Below are 27,920 nucleotides of genomic sequence, written 5' to 3' on the forward strand. Positions count from 1 at the left end.
ATTTTTTTCAGAAATACAAACCAAACGAACCCTTAAGATTTGAAATGTAATTAATAAGTATGGTCAATAATAATATTATAACTAGTATTAATATACTAGTTAATATATTAGGGTGCGTTTGTTTGGACGGAATGGATAAGGGGGGATTGTAATCTGTCGGACTATTAGTCCTGCGATATATTATCCCGGATTATTTAGTTGGACTAAATTTGTATCCTATGTTTGTTTAGTTATGTGATTAGATATCTGGATTAGACTATTTTTAGTTATCCAATGTTTGTTTGGGATACTATGGAGAAGGATAAATGCTCAAATGACTATTTCATCATTTTCAATTATTTACTAAGTAATAGCAATATTAAACATAGCTTTAATATTTTAATTATTTTTAGCTAGATTAAATAAAAATTTGTTTTATTTTATTTTTTGCACAATATTTTAATTATCTTAATTTATTATTTTCAATTAAATTAAATTTATAACTTATAATTTATAATTTATATTTTTTATTTAATATATAATTTTAAATTAATGACAATAAAAAATAATTTTATTTAATATATAAATTAAATTTTCAACAACACTAAAAAAAAATTAATTTCTAAGGCCATAATTTATTATTTATTATTTTTAATAAATTTAATTTATAATTTATATTTTTTATTTAATATATAATTTTAAATTAAAAACACTAAAAAAATAATTTAATTTAATATGTAAATTTAATTTTTTAACAACACTAAAAAAAATTAATTTATAAGGCCATAATTTATAATTTATTATTTTTAATTAAATTTAATTTATAATTTATAATTAAAATTTTTTATTTAATATATAATTTTAAATTAACAACACTAAAAAAATAATTTATAAATGTTCGAAAGACTATTTAATCGTTTTCTAATTGTTTGCTAAGTAATAGCATGGAGAGTAAAATGGACATTTCACAAAATAATCCCATGGGATACCAATCCCATGGTTTCTATCCCACCTCCCCCTATGGGATAGGATAGTCCCATATTTGTGGGACTAATAGTCCCATATTTGTGGGACTAATAGTCCGGGGGGACTATTAGTCTGGAGCAAAAAAATGAAACAAACAATGGACTATTAGTCCGGTAGGACTAATAGTCCAATCCCACCCCCTAATACTTCAAAACAAACACACCTTTGTTTTAAAGGATTATTAGCCAAAATGGTGTTTTCTGTAGTTGTTTCACATGCCCCTCACCAAATTCAAGCTCCGAAATGGTTTTTATAACACCAGCTATGTTTGACCGATACATTAACTTAGCTGGGTCCACGATATTCCTTTTAAAAGTATTTGACGTAGCTTTACATTTCTTAAAGACCGGGTGTGATTGTCTTTTGTTTGGCAACCGTGTCGATGTCCGCATTGCAGAATGTGACCGTTGACTTCAGCCATTGCCTTTTCTACTACCTGAAACAAGAAAAACATAACCAGATTACAGACACAAACAAAAAAAATATCAGAAGACTACACAACAAACATCAACAAATTAACTGGGACATTCAAAAAAATTGATGTTTGTTTGTTTGTAAACAAATTGATGTTTGTTGACTATGTTTTGTGGACAAAGTGATGTTTGTTTACATGCCTCAAAACAGGGGTCCCCCCAGCCACATTACCAACCAACCAAATAACAGGCCAACCACAAACACTCAACACATACAAACAAAAATAATCATCAGAAGACTACACAACATACACCCATGTTTGTTTAAGACAAAAAAAAAAAACTCATATCTACATTACCATAAGACAAACACACAAATAAAATCCAACTGTCAACGCCAACAAAACATATACAAACCCCATACCCCAACTGTCATAAACAAACACTGACAATGATCACCAAAAACAACATCATGACAAATGTATTGCACAAACTACAAACACACCAATAACAGAAGTATCAATTCCGCAACACGTATTTACATCTACAACAGACAGTATAAAAACCCCTTTACGTAGAGCAGGAACCCTAACAGTCCATACCTAGTGTCATGGTTTTCTCGGGGAGCCTTCGTCCGTTCCGATGTATGTATTGCCTCTCCAAACGTTGCAATGTTCTTTATCAACCCAACGGATTCACAACGTCAGTTCTTCTTGACTGGAATTTCTCCGCAGCTAGGGTTTACACGATGTATATGAATGGTATTTTCGAAATGAACATCAACATTACCAAATACAATCCAACATCTCCAAAGTACGCGGCAAGAATCAATGAAACATCAACTTCCCAAAATCGTATCTCTTCCCTCTACACCGTTTACGATTCTACCACAAACAACACTACAGTTCATACGCTTGGGCAGTACGGTAAATTGCACATAAACATTTTCCCCAAAATTACCCCTTAATTTCTGGCCCATACGCATCAAAAAAAGGGTACTAATGTCTTTATACATAAAATAGGACCTATTAGTCCAACAAAAAAATGTTGGGACTAAGTGGGTTAACATTCCCAAATTAGGGATTTAATGGTGCTTTCCCCTAAAAAAATCAATAAGACAAATAGTTTTTTTGGGAAGATTATTAAAAGTCATCTTTCAACTTTTAACTTATTTTGGGTCATATCATCTCTCTACTTTTTTACACGTTTTTTTAAAAAAATTAAAAAAAAATCAAAAAGTTAGTTTTTAACCATCTTTCTAAAACAATTCCAAAATGTCACATCAAAATCATAATAATTTCACTTTTCATCTCACAAAAAATTTTAAAAAATCAATCCAAATGAATTTTTTAGCTTGAATTAAAAATACACTACAACAAAAACATACTTTAGTGGCACTACACTAGTGGCATATTTTTAGAAAAAGTCACAAAAAATGATATTTAGTGGCACGTTTTTTAAAAATGTCAAAAAACGACAAACATAAAATGCTCTAGTGACATTTCAATGAACAAGTGTCACAAAATTACAACAAAAACATACTTTAGTGGCACTACACTAGTGGCATATTTTTAGAAAATGCCACAAAAATGATATTTAGTGGCACATTTTTGAAAAATGCCACAAAACGACAAACATAAAAGGCTCTAGTGACATTTCAATGAACAAGTGTCACAACACTACAACAAAAACATATTTTAGTGACACCATACTAGTGGCATGTTCTTAAAAAATGTCACAAAAAGAATATTTGGTGGCATTTTTTAGAAAAATGTCATAGAGCCACAAACATACAAGGCTCTAGTGGCATTTCAATTAAAAAAAGTGTCACTTCACTACAACAAAAATGTCACTATAAGAAATTTACACTTTAGTAACACTACACTAGTAGCATGTTTTTAGAAAATGTCACAAAAATAAAAATTGACATTAAATGTTTTAGAAAAATGCCATAGAACCACAAAACATATAAGGCTCTAGTGGTATTTCAATAAAGAAATGTTACATCAATTTTATGACATTTCATTAAATAATGACACAAAAAATTATGATCGTGACATTTACTAACAGATGCCACTAAACTTTAGTTGCAATGGCATTTTTTAAAAAATGCCAGGACACTAGGTAGGTGCAAATTACTTTTTATGGCACTTAGGTGAAAAGTGTCATAAACAAATATTTTATAGCATTTTGAGAAATGTCACTAAGCCAAAAACTTTCCAAGCTTATAATGACATTTTTAAAAAAATAAAAAATGTCAATATATTTTCTAAATTTTTAAAATGCAGTAAATGATTAAAAATAAATGAATTAAACTCAATATACACTACAGGAAAAAGCATATTCGGCGACTAAATTTCCTGACCAAAAAAATTTGGTCGCTGAAAGTATAGTTTTCAGCGACCAAAATAGCATTAGTTGCCAAAAGTAAAGCTTTTTGGCGACTAAACAATTTTAGTAGCCAAAAGTTTACAATTGGCGACTAAAACTAAGTTTGGTCGCTGATTATATGGGTTTTAGTGACTAAAAAAATTTTAGTAGCCCAAAGTAAAGCTTTTTGGCGACTAAAAAAATTTAATAGCCAAAAGTCTACAATTTGCGACTAAAAATAAGTTTGGTCGCTGATTATATGGGTTTTACCGACTAAAAAAATTTTAGTAGCCAAAAGTAAAGCTTTTTGGTGCCACAAAAAATTTTAGTAGCCAAAAGTCTACAATTGGCGACTAAAAAATAAGTTTAGTCGCCAAAAGTGATTATTTTTAGTGTGAGAGAACTAAAATCCTAAGGCAGGAATAAAATTTTTTGGTGACCAAAATTTTGGTAGCTAAAAGTGCATCTTCGGCGACCAAATCCGATTTTTGTCGACAAAAGTTAAGTTTTTTAGCAACTAAAAAACAAGTAGTAGCCAAAAGTGGTCCTTTTTTTATATTTTGGTAGTAAATAGTTTATTTTACAAAAATTATGTTCAATAAAATAATTATGGTTATACATATACTTTTATATTAATATGGATGTATGTACTATATAAACAATATATGTTGCATATATAATCATGTGGTGGTATAGAGGTGTAGTGGGAAGAGTGTGGTGTATAAGGTTTATGGTGCGGAAGGTTGGCGGTTCGAGTCTCCGCAAGAGCGGATCAAATTAGTTCTACAACGAATTATCGTTATGAATGGCACTTGATAGCGTCACGAATAGTGCCTAGCATGACATTAAAGTGTCACTGAAAGATTTTAGTCTTGATGGTGTAATGACACTTACAAGTGTCACTAACTCTTTTTTTAATGGCGCTTGATAATACCACAAATAATATCTACCATGACATTAAAATGTCATTGAAAGTTTTCAGCCATGATGGTGCAGTGGCACTTGCAAGTATCTACCGTAGCACTCGTATCTACCGTGGCACCGATAGTAGTGGCACTTGTTCAAAATGCCACAAGATCAAAAAATGTCATTAGAAGAATAGTTTTGTGACACTTTCAAATGTCACTAAACTAAGAAAATATTGTAGTGATAGATAAAAAGTTAAAAAAACAATTCAACTTTCCAAAGGAAGCCAGAGTTTATAAATTAATGTTGATGCTAATTTGTTTTTATTATTCAATTTTAATACTAGTTTTTTTTTTCTTCAAGTTAATATAATCAGAGATTCAACGCTTCCCTTCAATCTGCTTGTGCTATGCTCAAATACGTTTTTAATACCCGTCTAATCATTTTGTAAAAAAAAATTATAAATTTATTTTGTACTTTATTTCGCTTTATATGTACAAAAAACATGATATAAAAAATAAATAAATGAAATTTAACATCTCCAATCTACTTATGCTATGCTTAAATATTTTTTTAATGCACGTGCTATCAATTTGTAGAACACGAAATTATAAAATTATTTTCTACTTTATTTCACTTTCTATGTACAAAACCCATTATATAAATAATAATAATAATAATGAAATTTAACATGTCACTTGAGACACTAATATTCTGATCACACTTAGCCTGTGTTTGGCAAGTGGGTTTACAAGCTTTTTTGACTATTTTAGCCACAAAAAACAAAATAAGATATTTTAGTCATAACAAACAAAATATCACATTCAACCCATAATCATTACATTCTTCTCTCACAAAAAAACTCAAAAAAATCAAAAAGTCAAAAAGCCCTTCCCAAATTAAGCTTTTAAGCCCAGACTAAAATAGCCAAAAAGCCAACCCACTTCCCAAACGGAGGCTTATTCAATTGATACATTAGTTTCGTTTGAGAAGAAAGGTTGGGTTAGGTTGGGTTGGGGATTATTTTAGTTACAAAAAGACAAAATAAGTTTTTAAACTCAATAAGACAAAACATCACATTCAATTCATAATTATTACATTCTTTCTCTCACAAAAAGTTAAAAAAATCAAAAAATCCTTCCCAAACGAATCCATTGTAATGTTGATAGCTCACATTTTCTTTCAATTAATCCAAAAGAATTGATGGAATAATTTTCAATCATGAGTGCAAATATAAAACAAAAGATAAATTACATACACTCTTCAAAATTTACTTAAAATATAAATTACTTAGTAGTTTTGAAAATTACAAATGTTCTATTATTAAAAGAAATTATTTAATAGAATTAATAAAAAAAAAATTTAACTACTCTTTTATACAACAATAAAATTATTTGAATTATTAATTTAAATATATTTTTAACATCATTAAAAATTACTAATTGACTCGATAATTTCTTAATAAGAAGGGTTATTTGTTATAGGATTAGAAATAATGAAAAAATGAAATATAATTTTTAAAATTATAAAAAAAAAATCATATTTTAAACAAATTTTAAAAAATATATTTGTAATTTATGCTAAAATAAAATGTGATTGAATTAACATTGATGTAAACCATAGCATAAATAATAATATCATTGTATGAGTATGAAATTTTCGTTGTCCGTTTCGATACCTCGCGACTAGATAAAGCCATCCTAGCATAAGTACAAGGATCCACGTTGTTTTTCAATTGTGAAGTAGTCAATGAGATTTGAATATATTACCTTCAATAATAGTCCTAAAGTAATGTAACATATCCACATTTTTTTATCAACTATATTACACAAATAGTAAGTCTCATAGTAATAGATAATTCATTACAAATTCTATTTTGATAATATGATTTGTTTATCTTTTACCTCTTTTTTTTTGATAATTTGATTTGTTTATTTTTTTAGGAACAATTATACACAAGTCCTAATTTATGAACTTATACTAAATTAAGTTCTAATTAAAATTTTAATAGTCGAAATTGTCCCTTCAAACAAGCGTTCATCATATATGATTATCTATAAGGAATATGATGATTTGATATTTATTTTGATTTTCAAAATTTTAAAACATCAACTTTCAAATTGAAAAAATTAAAAAGAAATATTATGTGCAAAAAAAAAAAAAACTAATCAATGTGTTTGGTTTCAATTTTCTGAACTCAATTTTTTGACAATTGAATTTTTTGTTTTTCATTTTTTTTTGGGTTTTAGTGAATATTTTAAAAAATTTAAGTAATTTTTTACTTTTTTAGATGCACCTTATTTAAATATATCTAAAGCGTAAAATATATGTAAAAAAAATATTTTAAAAAATTAATAAATACATAAATACGAAAAATGTATTGAATTTTCATATTTTTTTTTTTGTTGTATTTTTGATATTTAGTGAATTTTCTAAAAAAAAATTCACAAATATTATACTGTACTTTTTAGTGTATTTAGGTTAGGTGTATCTAAAAATTTAAAAAAATTGCTTAGAATATTAAAAAAATTCATTAAAAACAAAAAAACACATAAAATAAAAAAATTCAATTTTCTAAAAAGTGAATCTTGAAAATCCAAACCAAACAAGCTGAATTTTTTTTTTTCTTTTTTGAAAAAATTGAAAAATTGAATTATTTTTTCGTGCAAAATTGAAAATTTTATGTCTATAAAGGAGCATGACGATGGAACATTGATATGCAAAAAAAATTAAAAATGAAAAAACTGATAATGTTCTCTAGTTTATTGGATAATTGAATCAAATCAATAAGTAGAAGGAAAAAACATTTAATCTCGTGCTCTGTTTTTTTTCACAATTATCTTGAACAATACTATACAAAATTGATAATGTTCTTAATTTTAAAATTTGAAAAAAAAATTGATAATATTATTAATTTTACTAAATAAGATTTATTGATTCAAAAAATCTTAGATAGCATCTGAACTACTATAACATTTGTAAATAAATTTTTTAAATAATTAACTTTATATTTTATTATTAATGAAAAAATCATATTAATATAATAATTGTAGCCTATTTGATTACATTATAATTGTATTTAAATATACAATTTATTTTTAAAAATAAATATAATAAAATTATATGACTGCTATTATTAGATGAATCTTATCTTTTTTGTAGCTAATCCACGGAGATCTAAAAGATGAAAATTTAGACCCCAGCACGTTATGAAACATCTTTTTGGGGGGGCGAGTTTTTTTCTTCTACCCTTGTCTCACCCGCCCATGTGGTGTACCCGAATGAATGGCCAAAAAGAAAATATTATAGATTTTAAATAATTTATTAAATTTTTTGTCAAATTTTTTATATAGGTGTAGAATTCACACAAATCTATATGTGTGTAGGTCCCATATCCAAGTGAGAGGTTTAATAAAAAAATTTAATAGATTATTGAGATTTCTAGCATAACTCTGGCTAAAATTTTAAAGGGATTTTAAAATTATCATTATTATCCACCCAAAAAGAAATATCATTATTATTTTTAAAAATTAAATATATGACATTTACATCAAGCTTTATATAATAATAATGATAAAATATTATTAAAAAAGAAAAAATTACAAGTAAGTAATAAGACTACAAAATATTATAAATTCATAAAAAATTTATAACTTTAATTATTAAAATTGATAAATTTTTTCACTAATTTATAATTTTTTTAAAAACTAGCCCTGCAGTGCAATTTCCCCTTTTAAAAAAAAAAAGATAGAAATACAAAGACAGGAGCCAAGAAAAATATAATTTTGGTTTGAATTGCAATGACAAAAGATGTATGTTTGACTTTAGAATAATTGGAGCACATGCTTATTTATTTATTTATTGAGGATTATCGTGGAAAGTGCAAAATAAATGGACTTTTTAACTTATTATAAAAAAATGTATAAAAATAAAGAAATAATGTAACTTAAATAAATCAAAAATCAATAAACTGGCTTATATTGTTAGCACATGTTTACTGTCAGCGAAGTTTTTTTTGTTTTTTATAAAAAAAAAAAAAATGGTAAGTAATAGATTTATTCTGTGCTAAACAATCAGGGCACATTTTTCATCTCAACTTTTTAATATTTATATTTATTATAGCCAACAATAAATTCTCCAAAAATGATCAAATATTATGATGACAAAGGACCGGACAAGACATACAAACATAAATTATTAGCCACTAGCTATTTGTTAAAAATCAAAAAAATGTCAAAAAAATTACTATGTTGATACACATTTAACATATTTTTATACATTTCTATATAATTTTATATAATATATTTTTCATACATTTCTCATTTGTTGTATAACTAGCATAGGCTGGCCATACCACCTTTCGGTAACCCTGATTAGCATCATCTCTCTCTCTCTCTCTCTCTCTCTCTCTCTCTCTATTAACACCCACTACCCAAGCACCCACTAAGCCTCCGTTTGGCAAGAGCTAAATATGGTAACTACCTTTCGCTCCTATAACAAACAAATGCAAAATTAGATTATTTCCATAGGATTGGTATCTCATGGGGACTAATGTATGAAATATCTATTTTACCCTCATGCTATTACTTAATAAACAATTGAAAAAAGGTAAAATAGTCTTTTGAACATTTATAAATTATTTTTTTAGTGATATTAATTTAAAATTATATATTAAATAAAAAATATAAATCATAAATTTAATTTAATTAAAAATAATAAATTATAAATTATGGCCTTATAAATTTTTTTTTTTTTGGTGTTGTTAAAAAATTAAATTTATATATTAAATATTTTTTTTGTGTTAATTTAAAATTATATATTAAATATAAATATAAATATAAATATAAATTTAATTTAATTAAAAATAATAAATTAAAAATTATGGGTGTTGTTAAATTATAAATTTTAGATTTCAAATTTAAAATTATATATTAAATAAAAATTATGAATTACAAGGGTAAAATACTCTTTTGAACATTTATCTCTATCCAGTCTGTCCAACCAAATATTGGATTCACTAAAAATAGCCTAATTCAGACCTCTAATCACATGACTAAACAAATATAAGATACAAATTTAGTCTAACCAAATAGTCTGGGGACAATGTATCCAGGACTAACAGTTCGATAGATTACAATCACTCTTTATCCAGCCCGTTCAAAGACGGACTGGATAAGGGAGGATTAGAATCCATCAAACTTTAATCTTGGGACTGTGAATTTTCCAGATTTTTTAGTTGGATTGGATGTGTATCACGTGTTTGTTTTTTCATGAAATTAAATGTCTAGGAATGACTATTTTTATTGAATCCAATATTTGGTTGGACGGACTAAATAGGATAAATGAACAATAGACTATTTTATCATTTTTCAATTTTTACTATGTAATAGTAATATTAAACATATCTTTAATATTTTAATTATTTTTTGCTAGATAAAATAATATATATATTTTTTTTACACAATTAAATAAATTTATTTTTTTTAAATAAAATATCAATAAAAATAAATGTTATTTTTTAATTAAACAATGAAATTAAATAAAACATCTATTAAAATTTAAATAATGAAATTAAATAAAATATAAACAAAATTTTAAAATAAAACATCAATAAAATATCTTTAAAAAATTAAATAAATAAAACATCAATAAAGAGTTAAACAAAACTATTTTATTTTTACCGCTACAACAAAATGCACATTTGGGGACTAAATTTTTAGTCGCCAAAAGTACAATTTTTGGTTGCCAAATGCTTTGCCCGACTAAATATTTTGGTCGCAAGACTGGTCGGGGAAAGCTTGTCGGGGAAGGTATTGGCAACTAAATATTTTTTAGTCGCCAAAAGTCCTATAAATGGCGACTAATATTTTTAGTCGCCTAAAATAAAATTTTAGTCACCAAAAATCTTATTTTCCACTACTAAAACTTTGGTCGCCAAAACTTGAAGTATCTATGGCGACCAAAGTTTTAGTCGCCAAAGGATTTTTTTTCATCTTTTTATTTTTTTATTTTTTTCATTTTATTTTTTTTAGCTACTAAATTCTTAGTCGCCTAAAGTCTACTTTTATTTTAGCTACTAGATATTTAGTAGCCAAAAGTTTTTCTCCATTGTGTTTTTTTTTTTAGCTACCAAATATTTAGTAGCCAAAAGTTTTTCTCCGTTTTATAAATAAAATTATCTATATGGTGATAAAATTAGCAACCATTCCACAACACACACACATTTCACTTTTAACCATAAAAAAAAAAATCATATTTAACATCAAATTAATATTTTCAAAAAAAATTCTATACAAATCAAGTATAATCCAATCTCAAAAATATAATTCCATGGTCAAACCGTGGTTTTTTTTTTTTTTTTGTATGTAATTTTCCCTAAAAAATAAATAAATAAAAAAATGAAAGAGAAAGTAGATAAGACATCAATTAAAAAAAAAAGGGGAGAAAGTGGTCCATGTTGAAGGGTCAGCTGAAGGGGTCAAGCGGTTGTGGATCCACCACAGTCAGAGTCCCATTCGCCTCAGTCATCCCTTGATCTGCTGAGTTATGATCCTTGTCCAAATAGTCAACCCCTGATCAGTTTCTAAGTGAACCTAAAATTAATAGAATCTCAAATTGTCAACTCTATGGTTCATAAAATTCAGCTCAAACATGTCTCACCACATTGCTCATGTTGGGCACTTTCACCAGACCAAGCTGGTTCACAGGTGGCATTCCATTGGCAGAGTGTTGGTCAGTCACTACCAATGCATTAGAAGTTTGATGCAGTGACTGCAACTTAGTAGCACTTTGCTCCGCAGTATCAGCTTCAGTATCTTCAGCTTTTCTAATCAATGCAGACTAAATACAAAAGAAAATACTATTATTAGTGTCATAAACAGTATCATACATGCATATACATATGTGCACATATATAGATATATATTAAAAGAAATTGGGCTAACAATTCTTAAAAGAAATTGGGTTGAATCCGATTGTACTCAAATGTTGTAGATCACATACCTGGTGCTCGGGGAATTTAGGCATTTCAGTCAATATATCCACTAAATCTGCACCTTTCCTACACAATGCAAAATATTCAACAACTCTTTGTTGTATCTCAACATCAATACAACTCTCATATCTGGAAAGAAAGAAGGGCAAGACAGTGTAAAAGAATTTCAAGGCATTTTGTGAGAAAGCATGAACCACAAGCTCCAAATAAATGAAAGGAAAAAATTACAATCCAGAAATGGTTAAAACTCACTTGTGAAAAATTGCCCAAATTTGATTCTGTAATTCTGGGTCTGGGGGTTGATTGTGCATTAAAATCTTAGCATATGTTGAAAGAAGAATGGAAATCGTAGAAGTCCTGATGATGCATAATGTCCATTAAGTTACTTAAATGATGAACAACAAATATTACCAAGAAAGCAGAAGTTCAAGTGCCCTTCCAAAACAGTAGGAAGCTTCTCATGTATGATGCTAAAAATCTCCTTTGGACTACACCCAGGCCGTCTGGCCAGAAGGTGACTGTATTCTCCAAGGATATAAGCACTGACCTGCTCCCAAAAAACCCAATGCCCAAATACAATTATGCCTTGCAATTGATTTGATCCAAAAAAAGTTCCTCGATAATTAATCTTGGGATGCGTAATTAAATTATGAAATGGTTTTTACTTATCCAAAATAAATAAATAAATAACTTGATTAATTAAATAAAAAATTATGAAATGGTTAGGAACTTGGTAATTAATCTATCAAAGAGAGGACACAATATTAAACATTAGAAGGTAGTTCAGAGCTGGCAAAATCCAAAATATGCCCATTCTGTAAAAAACAAAAATACCAGACTTTGTATAAGCCTAATACAAAAAGCCACAAATTCCAAGTCCAACAAAGTCCTTATTCTTCATGTCAACAACATGCAATATCAATAAAATGCATTTACTGCTAAACTAAAAGTGTGTACCACAACAATGTGGGGTTGTATCAGCACCAAAGGGTCAAACTAAACATTAGCTCTAATGTTTGAGTTATTAACACCTAAAATATATTCTTTTTCACATTTTATGAGAAAATGCAAATGAATCATGGGCAAAATATACACAGCTTTATGGGCAAAAATATACACACCTTGGCCATTGTCTCGTGTACAGTAGGCTTATCAAGATACTCCCTGGCTTTTACTGCTACATAAAGCTAATGAAATATAAAAAGTGTAAGGCAAATAGTGAATGAATGAATTTCATAAAAAGACAAGACAAATAATGAAACATATGTAAGAAAAGTTTTAGTCACCTGTAGGTCTTCATTGTTCGTAACAAATTGCACAACACGAAACCAAATGTCATCACTGACAAAATCGCCTGCTTTATCAATCAACTGAAGGATCACATCCACATACCTGCACAATGATTAGAAAAAAATGATAGCATAAGTAGCATATACAATAACAAAAGGATGTCCCTTCAATAATGTACATTATAAATAAATAAACATTTTGCAATATCTGATCAAATAAATACTCGGAAAGCTCAAGAAGAATTATTCGAATCAAATATTTTACAGCTGTATGATCAATAAAAAATTGGATATACAAAATTGTAGAGCAGCAGTTTTTTAAGTATTTAAATTTTGTGTTTCATTTATAACCAAGTAGTATGATATATAAATTATCAATAAGCTTGGTTGTGTAAACCTTACAGCCCTCATCCCAGGTTATTTGGATACTTGGAAAGATTCACGATTAATGGAACTAATGGAAGTATAAATTGATAGGATCCATCAGCATTATTTCTTTGCTACCAATAACATACAGATCAAAAGGAATAGCAGGACAACGAAATATCACAAACAAGTATTCGATTTTCGATAGCTTATTGACCTCATATGCAAGGCCAGGAATCAAACTATTCCATTGAACAAGTATCCTTGCTTTTTTTAAAATCAGAACAATTCCACTGAATTCAAAAAAAAAAAAATTGGCTTTTTTACCTATTTCCAATAAACATTTTGTTAGCATTTGCATATAAACTATGGTTGTCTGCATAGAGCCTTCAACTTGTGCAATTCAGATCGGGATGGTCAAAAAAGACTCATTTAGCTGACTCATTTAGTTGACTTCTTTTCAATCTAAATCCTTGGTGTGTATTATGTTTACATGAGCATTCTCTGTAGGTTCTTCTAAAAGCAATACATCTTCTTCATTTGACCCAAACATGCTACAATATAACCTATTGAAAAGCAAAGAACATCAACTACACTTTCAACCATTGTGCACCCAGAAACATAGTGACTCATGTTCTTTCCATTAAGGGTCATAGTTCCTTAAGGCATCTACAAAACAACTATCCTCCAACAAACAATGGCAACCCCCAGAACATAACATATACACACAGAAATTGAACTGTTTCCACATTAAACTCAATTGCTGCATCAAATATATACACACAGAAATTAATCCACAAGTTCCAAAATAAGAAAATATGACACTTTAGAGTGAAGTATCAAACTTTCCACTTCTGAAAAAAAAAATGCAGTAAATCAACACTATAATTTTTAAATTAAAAATTTTATCAATTTGTAAATCATGAATCCGATGGTCTCCAATCCCCTGATCTTCTTGGCAAACAAAGAAAGATTATGCAAACAAAGAAGAAACCAAGAAAGAGTACCAACTTGGAATTGTGGAGACAACTTCACCCATCTGAAGCCGATCTGCACAAAAAAATGAAATCGAGTTACTCAATTATCAAAATTGGAGAGAACCCAGTTGACAGAAATGCAAGATCAGAAAAGGGTAAGGGAAAAATCAAAGAATCATACAGAGAATTGTGGTTTTTCCAGCATTGTCATGACCAAGAACGAGTTTGTTACCAAAAAGCAAAGAGAACAATCGAGTAAACACAATCCCCATTTTCAATCTCCCTTATATGGAGAATCAAAAGGACCAATCAAATCTTTAAGATCCCCACAAGAAACCTCTGAATATTTTGAGAGAGAGAGAGAGAGAGAAAGCATACGCGAGACGGAGCATCAATGGAGCAGAGTTCATCTCAGCGATGAAGCCTCTGGATCTCGGGGCAGTGGATCTGTGAAGATCGGCGGAGGAGGAGGAGGCGGCGGCGTGAAAAGATCAGCGGTACTCACGATGGCGATGGCGATGGCGAAGGAGGAGAAGGTGCTCCGGTTTCCGTCGAAGGCGAAGAAGAGCGGCAGTGAGAGAGGGAGGGGAGAGGAGTAGCGGAGACGGGAAGGGAGAGGGAAAGGGACGCCGAAAATAGAGAGAGAGAGAGAGAGGCGCAAACCATTTTAGGGTTTGGTTTGGTACAAAATATATATCGATATATATATCATTTTATACAATTGACGACTAAAATACCAGTGGTCGCCAATTATATATATGTTACACCATTAGCGACTAAAAACTTTAGTCGCCAATCACTTTTAAAAATTCCTCAAATTTAAATTATAAATGTCTCCCTCCAATTTTTTATTTTTTGGCGACTAAACTACTTTTTGGTCGCTAAAAATATGTTTTGCTGACTAAACTTTTGGTCGCCAAAGATAGTTTTTTTTTTTTAATTTTACATTTGGTGACTAAATATTTTAGTAGCCAATACCCAATATACAGCGACTAAACTAATTTTTGGTCACTGAAAATATGTTTTGGCAACTAAACTTTTGGTCACCAAAAGATAAAAAATAAATTTTTAATTTTACATTCGGCGACTAAATATTTTAGTAGCCAAAACTCAATATACGGCGACTAAAATTTTTTTTTGTCGCCAATTCTAGTATTTTTAGCGACTAAATTATTTTTTAGTCGCCAATAATTAATATATCCCGACTAAAAAAATTTAGTAGCTAAATTTTATACTTTTGGCGACCAAAAAAAAGTTTTAGTCGCCAATTCCAAAACTTTTGGCGACTAAATTTGTTTTAGTCACCAATTTTAGTCGCCAAAGATGTATTTTGTTGTAGTGTACATTGCAACATTTAAATTTTATTAAATTTTACTAAATATAATACATAATTAAATAGTAGATGGTCAAAATAGTCATTTCACATTCTAATCCCAACAGTAAATAGTTCAATGAAAATTGTCCCATACCACCCCCTAAGATAGTATAATTCCCCATATGGGTGATAAAGAGCGGACTAAAAAAAAACAAATATTGAATAACAAGCTTCTCCCGAATCACAATTCCAACAGTGGATAGTCTCCTCTTATCCCCCAATCAAACGCACCATTGGAAAACAAATATATATCTAACTTACTCTTCGGGTGTGTTTGTTTGAAAGGACTGGATAAGGGAGGATTGTAATCTATTGAACTATTAGTCCTGAGATACGTTGTCTCCGGACTATTTGGTTAGACTGGATTTGTATCCTATATTTGTTTAGTCATGGGATTAGATGTACAGATTGGACTATTTTTTGTGAATCCAATATTTGGTTTGACGGACTGGATAAAGATAATTTATAAGGCCATAATTTTTAATTTATTATTTTCAATTAAATTAAATTTATAATTTATATTTTATTTAATATATAATTTTAAATTAACAACACTAAAAATATAATTTTATTTAATATATAAATTTAATTTTTTAACATCACTAAAAAAAATTAATTTATAAGGTCATAATTTATAATTTATTATTTTTAATTAAATTTCATTTATAATTTATATTTAATATATAATTTTAAATTAACAACACTAAAAAAGTAATTTTATTTAATATATAAATTTAATTTTTTAACAATACTAAAAAAATTATAAGGCCATTTTTTAATAGTAACAAAATGTAACATTTTTTAATTAAGGAGAATAAATTGATACGTGTCTAAAGAAAACAAAATGTTTAAAACTGCTGTCACTAATTCACACTGAAATTTCTACAATCAGTTTAAAAGAACTATTACATGATTTTTTTTCTTTCTTTTTTTTTATTAAAATTACCAAAAAAGAAAGAACCAGAACAAAAACAAAAACAAAAAAATCATTACACATATGTCTTCTCAAATTCAATTGCCAAATTAACCTATGCAACAAGTTCAACCCAAGTGAACCCAAAGAGACCCCAAAACCCAACTGTATCTCTCTATTTTCTTCTTCTTCATCAATCAATCAATCATCATCATCATTCCTCAACAACACGTTGTTCACCATTGTTGAACTCAATCCACCTTCTTTGCTTGCAATTCTTCATCAAGAAATACCACCCAATTCCAGCCACAGTCATCAACCCACTGACCAAGTACACAATCTTGGTCGCAATCGCCATTATAAACACCAAAAATCCAGATGGAATCAAGCACATTATAATCAGTCCCGGCAGCTTCATCGGCACCCGATACGGGCGCTTCATCGCCGGAAACTTTCTCCTCAGCCAAACAAACGAAGCAAACTCCAACAACATCCCCAAACTATACAAGAAATTGGCCGAAGATATAATATCTGTAAAAGTCATATGCGAAACAGCAAGAGTAATCACAGTTGATAAAAGAATCCCAACCCATGGAGTATTGAACCATTTCGATCTCAGCCCGAAAACCTTGGGCAAGAAAGCTAATTCTGCCATACCCAGAACTTGATAAGCACTGCTGCTTAACTGTGCTTCGAATAATCCTATTGTTGATAAAACAGCACCCACTTCAATCCAGAATTTCAACCATTTTCCAGAGATGATTTCAGCTGCATCAGCCATAAACCCTGTGTCCCATTGATTCTGATCGACCGATACAGAGCCAGTGACTGCCAAAAGCGGGATTATATAAGCCAAACAAGTGAATATCACTGCAGAAAACAAACCCAATGGAAAATTCTTTTGGGGTTTATCCACTTCACCGGCAAGAGTACTAACATTGTCCCAAAAATTCAAATTCCAAAAGAGGGTATTGAAAAACAAGTTCCAGTCTTTTTTTACACCCTTTTGGCCTAAACTGAGCCATCTGTGAGGATGAATTTTGGGTATTGCAATCAAAGACATGAGGATGAAGGGAAGGAGAGAGACGACGCCGAGGATGACGGCGGCGTAGCCTACGATGGTGAGGCCAGTGTAATTGAGAAAGGAGAGGAGGAGAGTAGAGATGAAGATGGCCAGGTAGCGAGGGAGTCCGGAGGAGAAGATGGGGAAGATGAGCTGCAGGTAGTCGATGCAGAGGGCGGGGAAGGCGGCGACATTGATGATGCCGCTAAGGAGCTTCCAGGTTCCCATCAGGGAACCAAAGAAGGGGCCGAAGGCGGCGTCGGCCCAGATCACAAACCCGCCGTTGCCGGGGAAAGCGGTGCAGAGCTCCGCGGTGATGAGAGCTTCGGGGATGCTCCAGATGAAGGGGAATATCAGGAAGCCTAGGATGGCCAAAAGAGGTCCGCCGGCTTTCACCGCCGGCTCTTCGCCGTATGGGCCTCCGGCTACTTCAAAGTATATCAGGAAGATGAGTGGGATGAGAGTTAGTTTCTTGGTGGTGGTGGTGGTGGTGGTGGCGGCGGTGGCGGTGGTTATGGGGAGTTCTTGGGACATGTTTTGGGTGGTTAGAGGAGTTGTTGCTGTGTTTTGTGATGGTAGTGGTGGAAATGGTGGAGGAAGGGGTGGTCCTCTTCCTTTGTGAGATTGGATCTCCATTTGCATTATTGGAAGAGTTGGGGGGGGTGTGGTTGAGAGATAAATAGAGAGAGAGAGTGTGGAAATAAATGAGAATCTATTTTGTAATCTTCAAGTTGAAAAATTATGATGGGAGGCTGGTCCAAGTCAATCAAACCCAGTGGTTGCAGATGAAGGAGAAAGAGAGAAGAGATTTTGACAGGTGAAGTTGTTTTTCATTTTTGTTTCATTTCAATCTCAAATGGTTTATTAATATTTTTATTAAATATTATATATAAGTGTGGAGTTTATATAAAATTTATTTTAGATAGTATGAATTTCATACTCATATAAGAAAATTAGTAAAAATATTAAATAAAATTTTTAACATTTTTTTTTTTTTGCTTTGTAAGTTTGAAAGTGTAATGTGAGTGCTTGAAAACAGTGTTAGTTAAAATAGTTTATTAAAAAATAAAATAAATTAAAATAATTAATAAGATAAAATATTATATCTAATTCATAATTTTTTTTCTCATAATTATTAAATTAATTTAAAAAAAAAAACTGACTAATTTTTTAAATTTAATTATTTTAATCAAATTAAAATAATTAAATAATAAATTAAAATACTCAACCTCCCAACGAAGGCCTGTATGCACCAAGGATCCTCTAAAGTGAAATTTCCTTAAAGTTTTCTAGAGTGTTACATTATGTGGTTGAGATTTACTGACAAGTCACATCAGAAAAATTGATGTGACTTGTCAGTAAATCTCAACCACACAATGTAGCACTCTAAGAAACTTTAGAGAAAAATCACTCTAGAGGATCCTTGCTCTGTATGTATGTGTAAGCAAATAAGAGAATAAAAAGGGCATCTTTTTGTTTTTGACAAATGGATACCAAGATTTGGGGAATTCAAATGTTTTAGTCGGCAGCCAATTTGGACTTTCAATTGTTGAAGAGTGTATATATATATTGGGTTAATATATAAATTAGACTTCAATTTTATTTTTGTTTACATTTAAATTCAAATAATTTAATCATTACATTTTAAATTTAATTTTAATTTGATCATTTTATTTAAATTAAATGTTAAAATTAATAATTTTAGAATACTTGTTAATTTTTTAATATATACAAATAGACAAAATTAATAAAAATTTAGTCGAAATGATCAAATTAAAATTAGACTTAAAGTATACATATCAATTCGTTTAAATTAAAATTATAAGAACTCTAATGAAATTTTGATCAAATTATAATAGTGAAACATATAATTAATCCATATATATATGGTGTTGTTTGGCAATTGGATTGGATTGGATTGACTTGTTAACTAAAATTAATTTTTTAACTAGATTAGACATAAAAAGATAAAATAAATTAAAATATCAATAAAACAAAAGGCTATTTTGAAAAAATGGTTAAAAGTTATTTTTAGTTTTTAACTTATTTTGAGTCACATTTATTTCTCTATTGTTTTACACGTTTTTTTTTTTAAAAAGTCAAAAAATTAGTTTTTACCTATCTTTTCAAAATAATCTAAAATGTCATATTCAAATCATAATCATTTTATTTTTTCTTTCATAAAAGTCAAAAAAATTAAAAAATTAACTCAAATAAACTTTTTAGCCTAATCTATAAAAAGTCAAAAATCAACCCAACTTCCTAAATGAAGCCAGAGTTTATAAATTGATGTTGATGCTGATTTGTTTTTATTATTCAATTTTAATACTAATTTTTTGTTAAATTAATATAATCAGAGATTCAAAGCTTCTCTCCAATCTGCTTGTGCTATGCTCAAATACGTTTTTAGTGCACGTCCTATCATTTTGTAAAAAAAAAATTATAAATTTATTTTCTACTTTATTTCGCTTTCTATGTACAAAACCTATTATGTGGCGTTTTGAAAAATTGAGAAATTGGTAAAAAATTAATTTTTTAATTTTTTTAGTTTATTTTTTCTTTTTATGAATAAAAAATTTGAGAAATGATGTGACTCAAAATGGATAAAAAGTTAAACACTTAAATGAAATTTTTTTTTTTTTTTTTTTTGCTTTTCAAAAGACCCCTATAAAAAATAAATAAATAAATGAAATTTAACATCTCCAATCTACTTATGCTACGCTCAAATATATTTTTAATGCACGTGCTATCAATTTGTAAAAAATGAAATTATAAAATTATTCGATCCAAGTTCTAACCATTGGAAGGATGGATTCAAAAAAATTTTAAAAATCTGATGATGATGTAGTTGTCATAATCCAATGTTACAATGAAAAAACAAAAGCATTCACAATTGGTAAAAAGAACCTGACCTTTACAACAAATGACATGACCTTGATTTTTTGTTTAGAATGAGGTAAAGGGGCCATGTCATTAAGATACTCTAAAAAGCCAAAATATGCATTCCGAAGGAGAAAATTTCAAAAGGACACAAGGCTCACTGGTCCTGTTCTTAAAAATGTCTTGGTCAAAGTAATGAAAGGCAAACAACCAACTGACTTCAAAGATGTAGCAATCATTGTTACATTGTACTTGGATCTCACCCTATTTTTTGCAACAAATGGGAATTCAATAGGGTAGGTTTTTATAAAGTATGTGGAACCTCTTGAATCAATGAAACAGTATGATTGGCCAGAAGCAATCACATCAACATTGATTGATTCTATCATAGCATTGCACAAAACTCCAGAAAAAGTTACGGGGTGTGTTATTGCATTGCTGGTAAGTATAATATCCATTCAAATCTACAGTTATCATACTTACAAATTTGTGTGTTTAGAAAATTTTAGTTACTTTAATTTTTATCACAGTATTGGCTATGTGAACATGCAAATATCATTGACTCGGAACATAGTAACACAACCGACTTCCCAAGATGTGCCAAGTGGAACCTGCAAACCTTGACGAAACAGTTGCAGAAGACACCAGTCCACTCTCTTGTACCTCGACAGGTTAGATTTCTATCGCTACTGAAATCTCAGTGAAATTCCAAAATTTCTCTGACCACTACTTTGTTTCCCTCCTTGTGCATTGATTGATTAAGATCAATTTTCTCTGAACTATCAATTTATGTTTTCTTCTTTGGTACCAACTAGTTTATTTCTGCCATTGTAATCAATTTTCTCTGCATTCCAAATTTCTATGCAATCCAATTTTCTCTGACCACAATTGTAACACATTAACTTATATGCCCTGATTGATTTTCTCTAATATCTAAATTATGTTGGTTGTTTCATAATTTTCTCTAGCCCATAAAATTGTTTCTCCTTGTGTGTAATTTTCTCTGGCCCATAACTTATGTGTCTTGCATCTTTGATAAACACTGTTTATTTCTACCTTTCTAATGAATTTTCTCTGGAATCCAAATTTCTCTGACACAATTATAGTCAAACATTAACTTATATGCCTTGATTGATTTTCTCCGATATCTAAATTATGTTGCTTGTTTCATACTTTTCTCTGCCTCATAAAATTAACTTATTGTCTGTATTTTTCTCTGCCTCATACAATTTTCTCTGAAGTTTGTTTCCCATTAGTATCATTTAGATGAATTTTATTTTCCTTATTTGAATTTTTTCTCTCAGTAAATTATGTAACATTTCTTTAATAAAATATAGATAGATAACAAGGAGCTAGTCAAAAACCCATCAGAGGAGTTCTGTCTTGGTAAAAAGACGAAGAAAGAATAAAAAAAGGCAATTGTCAAATTCAAGGAGTCATTACAAGATTCATCTAAACATCAAGCAATTGTCAAATTCAATGAAGAAGCAGAAGGCAACATAGAAGAATACGAAGCCAACAATGGACAAGATGATCAAGCAAGCAGTGGAGAAAAAGAAGCCAGAGAAGAAAGTGAAGAAATAGAACCAGAAGACAAAGAACAAAATAAACAGAAAGAAGAAGACAGTGAAGAAGAAGATGAACAGCAAGAAGAAAACAAAGAGGAAAGTGACGAAGAAGAACGTAATGAGCCGATGGACCAACAACGTGATAGCATTTGCGGCTCAACAATGCATCAGCCTCAAGAATGCGAGGAATCAAAGGATGCCCAAATTGCTGATCTACGTCAAAAACTAAAGGCACTTTCTCAATCTTAAAAAGAAGAAGAAAGAAATTGGATTGAATTACTTGCTGAAAAGGATATTGCAATAAGAACCTTCACATCACTTAACTCAGAACTTCAAGAAAGAGACACCACAATCCAAATGAAACTAAGAATGTTGGAGGTTAAAAAAAAAAACGATACAAAAACAATTCAATAGTTGAGGTATTCAATTTCGGAGCTTGAAACTGAAAATGCTAAATTGCATAAACAAGTTCAAGAACTATCCGTCCAACTAGCAACACAACCATACCGAACACCAATACAACTTCAACCACAAGGTCAGTGAAAATCTTGAGCCACAAAAAGTTATGTTCTTGTGACAACATAACTCAGAGAAATTTCTATTTATTATAATTTTCTATGTCATTGGTAATTTTCTCTAGAAGTTATATTTCTCTGAACACATTAATTTCTGTCGCTTATTTCTATTGATTTCTACTGCTCATTTGATTTTCTCTGTCTATTTTCTTATTCGATTTTTGGGGCTTGTTTGATTTCCACTGTGTATAGTTGGAATGCAAGTGGAACAACAACCAACAACCCAACAAGAACAAATGGCACACAAAGAACAACCGAAACAAAAGACAAAAGTCTATGGTAATTGAAAAATATTGAATCAAATAAATTTACATATTGAAATATTATCTGTTACTTCAGAGAAATTTCACTTTTACTAATATTTTCACTGTCTACAATCAAAAAAGACCTGACATCAATGATAAAAAATTTAAAAGCAAAAGAAATGAAGGAAAAGCAGCACGATCCAGAATTTCAATATCCCAAAGTTGCGAAAGTGACTAAAGCTTCAAAATAAGCTGCAAAGCAAACTGAGCAAACCACGAAAGACAAAGAAGTACTTGATGCTGATGCGTACATCTTGCCTCCACCTACAAACATCAGAAAATCTTGGGTCTTTCCACAAACTCTACCGATTTCAAGATTGATAAAAGATCATGTGAAAGACATCTTGCAGCACATATCAAATGTGTCTAGACTTGAGTAAGTACAACAAATAAAATAGAAGATAACAAACAATAAATTACGAACTTATATTGCATTAACAATAATTAAATCCTTTCTTTGTCATCTTGTAGGGCTTTAATTTGAACGAGTGAGTTGAATCTCATTACCTTCGAAGACATTGGAAACCTAATAAAGCAAAAAGAAATTGCCAACAATGTAAGTCTTTCATCAAAATTTCTCTGCAATGTTCCATCAGCCTTTATAAACCAATATTACAATTATAAATCATATTTTTCAGGTCATTGATGGCTATGGAGAGATCCTTTTTGCTGACCAAATGAGAGAAAGACAACAACCAACTTCATTTTTTTTCACATCCATGAGCTTAGTATGTTACTACTATTTTATTTGATTTTCTCTGGAATTTACTTACTACTTTTTCTTCTTAAGACACTTCTTGAAGCCAGTTGTATCACTAGTCTTATTTTCTCTGGCTAGTTGTGTCCATTTAAAATTTCTCTGTGTATATTTCTTAAATTCTTGTCATTTCAACTTTCTCATAACATAACCATTTTTTGATTTTCTCTGACCACAGATGACAAAAAATCAAGCTTTTCGAGTGTCCTTATTTGACAAGCATATTGAAACAGAATTGGGGAACTATAGGTTCCTTCATTTCCCAATAAATACTGGAGGTAATAAGAAGTCCACACATGGAAATCACTGGACCTTGTTTGTCCTGGACAAACAAGACAATTTATGGAGGTTCTACAACTCACTGAGGCCAATGAGGGATGATGCAAAAGACAAATATGTCAAAGATGCAAAATAATTGGTAACGAGTGCAAATTTCTCTCATCCATCATAATGTTTATGTGATAATAATTTTCATAGAATCTCATTGATTTGTCTGTAAATTTCTCTGTTATTTAAAAATTATTTTTTTGCAGCAAGATTATGTGGAGAATTTTTTGAAAGCTTGCCTTGAAAGAGAGGCTCAATCACAACCCTCTTTCAAATTGATAAACTCACAAAACACAAGTTACGACTTTGAGTATGTCAACAATGCTCCACAACAAGACAGTGATTCGTAAGTTTCATACAACATCTATAAATAAGATAATTTGATTTGCATGTTTCTTAAAACTAACCATACCTGTAATTTGTATGCAGTTTGGATTGTGGTCTCTTTGTCTGCTATATAATGAAACAATATAGCAAGCATCAAACCTATCAACTCCAAATTGACCACACAAGAGATAAGGTTGATGAGGGCAGAACTCATAGAGAGATTTGTGACCGAAGTTGGCCGGTCATGGACTGAACCAATTGAAATATCTTCGGAAGAATAACCAAAAATGTAATAGTGAAACTAGTGAAAGGAAGACCATGTACATATCCACACAGAGAAAATTATCTCACATATATGTATATATCCATACAGTATTAACCATTCAATTTTTTGTTCATACATTGAAGGAATGATGATGCTTGACATATATTTATATATCCTTTTTTGACTAATGTAAATTTCATTTTTTTTTTATTTTGACTAATGTAAATTTCATACCTATCAATGGTTAAATATATATATATATATATATTTTATTGTGATTGTCAACACAATACACACAGAGAAAATTGTCTGTAAAAATTTCTCTGGTATGATATTACCAGAAATTCACAGAGAAATTTAACTCATATTGGCCCAAGGGGATGCCGATATGATCATGTAATCTATAATGCTTTGTGTTGGTACAAAACAATCATCAAACTCAACAAAACACAAAGCGCACGGTAATTTTCTCTGCTACTGTAAAATTTCACTGGATAAATTTGAAGTTTCAAAACACAATGCCCAGATAATTTTGTCTGCTAGTGAAAAATTTCTCTGGATAAAATTGACAGATTTGAATGGTGACAGAAAATGAAATTTCTGAGTTGTGAATTTCTCTAGGTTGAATGATTTGGAGAGAGGGAATTTCTCTGGGTTGGTGAGGAAAATTTCTCTGGCTTTGAGAAAAATTTCTGAGTTGAAGTGATTCTAGATAAATTCTTCCCTGGTCAAGAGAAATTCTCAACTCAGAGAAATTTCAAAAGAGCTTAATTTTGTTTCTTGGTTGTACTCAGTGCAATAATTTTGTGTATGCTCTGTCTGGTATGCACATTTCTTGAAATGTGCACACTGTTTTACAATGCACATTTCTTAAACTCAGAGAAATTTCAACAAACACAATGCACACTGTTTTTCAATGATATTGGCAAATTTCTCTAGATAAATTGCACCTCACAAAATACAATGCACATTTCAATAAACACAATGCCCATAGTAAATTTCTCTTCTACTGGCAAACTTCTATGGATAAATTTAACTGATATGAAGTTATCAAAAATTCACAGAGAAATTTAACTTGTATCGTGCCAAAGAAGGTGCCTATATGATCATGCAATTTGTAATGCACTGTGTTAGTACAAAACAATTATCAAATTCAAAAAACACAATCCACACAATACTTTTCTCTGTCATTCTCAAGTTTATGTGGATGAATTTGAAGCTTCAAAACACAATACACAGAGAATTTTCTCTGCCATAGGAAAATTTCTCTGGATGAAGTTGACAGGTATTACAAACCTACTGCCTATAGTATATATCAACAAACACAATGCACACTTTAACTGATATTGAAAAATTTCTCCGGATGAATTTGATTGATATTATTATATACAAAGTCTAAAAAACATTTCACAAAACAAAATACACAAAGAAATCATTAAATGTATTATTCAATCAATAAAATGTATTATCCTCAACTATTTAATAAAGGTTCCTTGCATATCCTCTTATTATGGCGACCAATACTCTCACAACGACTACACTTAATCACCCTTTTAAACTCTCCAGTAAAAGAAATTCTGTTCTTTTTTGGTCTCCCAGCTAGTCTCGTATTCATTGGAGGTAAAATCATAGCATCATCAATACTATACACAGGTTTTTCAACAGTTGGAATTGGGCCAATCGAAAATGAGTATGCTTGACGATACATATCAGCATGAAAAAAGGGTTCAACAAATGAATTCAAATTCTTTTCACTCCTAAAAATTGCAGCAACAGCATGTTGACATGGATACCCATTTATTTCCCATTTTTGACATGAACAACTTCTCAACCCAAGATCAACCATAACCAAAGGAAAACAATGCACTTCAAACACATTATCAGATGATAAACTCACATTCCATGTCCTCCCATCCAAGAAAGCCTTCTTCAATACACTATCCATACGATGACAGAGAACTTTATTCCATTTACTAGAGAGCAACCTCCTGTCAGACCTCATATTCATGATTTGCAACCGTATCATGTCCACCAAATTTGTAATTGGCAAGTGCCAAGCGTCTCGTATCCATGAATTGAATGACTCAGCAACATTTGAATACATCTCACCATAACGTTTCCCCTCAAAATATGCATCACTCCAATTTTCATATGGTAAACTTCTCAAGAAAACACTCACAATGTCTTCTCCCTCACTTTTTAATTCATTTAACTTGAAATGAAATGATGTCTTTGTTGGCGCATATGCACATTCTGAAAGCTCGGACACAATCGTCTCCCTAACCAAATTTGTGTTTCCACATGACAACTTATCCCTCAAATTTCTCTTTAGATGTTCAAGACAAAATCCATGAAAGCAGTTAGGGAAAAACCTAGCAATTCCTTCCACAATACCACAATGTCGATCTGATATGAAATTTATCACCCTTTCTGATCCCAATACTCCACATAAATGTTCAAGAAACCAACACCAATTGTCTTTATTCTCAACATCAACAACAGCAAAGCTATAGGAAAAAAACCTACAAAAGAAATAGGAACAAACATATTAGATATACACATGCAGAGAAGATTAGAACAATAAACAACTAGAGAAATTTGACACTGCAAACATCCAGAGAAAATTCACTTAGTGCCCAACTCCAGAGAAAATTGACTTAGTGACCAACTACAGAGAAAATTCACACAATCAGAATATCCAGAGAAAATTCACTTAGTGAACAACTACAAATACAATTCACACAATGACAACATCTAGAGAAAATTCACACACTGACCAAAATCCAGTGAAAATTCTCACAGTGGCCACAACCATAGAAAACCCACACAGTGGCCAAAACCAGAGAAAATTCAAAGTGTCAGAGAAAAATTACATTCACTCAATTCCTACATGTATAGAAAATTCACATACTTAGATAAAATAAGATATATTTACAATTACCTTCATTCCCATCTTTCCCCGTTGCAGCAAGTATAACTCCTTTGTATCGTCCTTTCAAAAATGTTTCATCAAGAAAAAGCAATGACTGACAATATTTGAAACCAGCAATGCATACATGAAAGGCCACAAACACTCTTTTGAAACGCTTGTTATCTTCAAAATCTAACTCAAAATAACTACCTGGATTGTTCTTCAATGCCTCATCAAAATACCACCGTAATTGATCGAATGAAAAACAAGAATCCCCATATGTACTGCATTTTGCTTTTTCAACCCCCAACCAACCACAGCTATAACTGATTGA

General features: G+C 30.2%; 1 protein-coding gene across 1 annotated transcript; it reads right to left on the reverse strand.

The window, feature by feature from the left end:
* Positions 1-16,540: 16,540 nt before the first annotated feature.
* Positions 16,541-18,513, reverse strand: LOC114277086 (putative polyamine transporter At3g13620). The gene has a single exon (XM_028218907.2). It carries the CDS (start codon positions 18,311-18,313, stop codon positions 16,823-16,825), a length of 1,491 nt encoding a protein of 496 aa, XP_028074708.2. The 5' UTR covers positions 18,314-18,513; the 3' UTR covers positions 16,541-16,822.
* Positions 18,514-27,920: the final 9,407 nt, after the last annotated feature.

This window comes from Camellia sinensis, chromosome 12, assembly GCF_055761805.1.
Source record: "Camellia sinensis isolate YWXY chromosome 12, ASM5576180v1, whole genome shotgun sequence".
Lineage (NCBI taxonomy): Eukaryota > Viridiplantae > Streptophyta > Magnoliopsida > Ericales > Theaceae > Camellia > Camellia sinensis.

Coding starts and splice junctions, on each gene's coding strand:
- LOC114277086 (XM_028218907.2), bottom strand. CDS start 18,313: ATGCAAATGGAGATCCAATCTCACAAAGGAAGAGGACCACCCCTTCCT.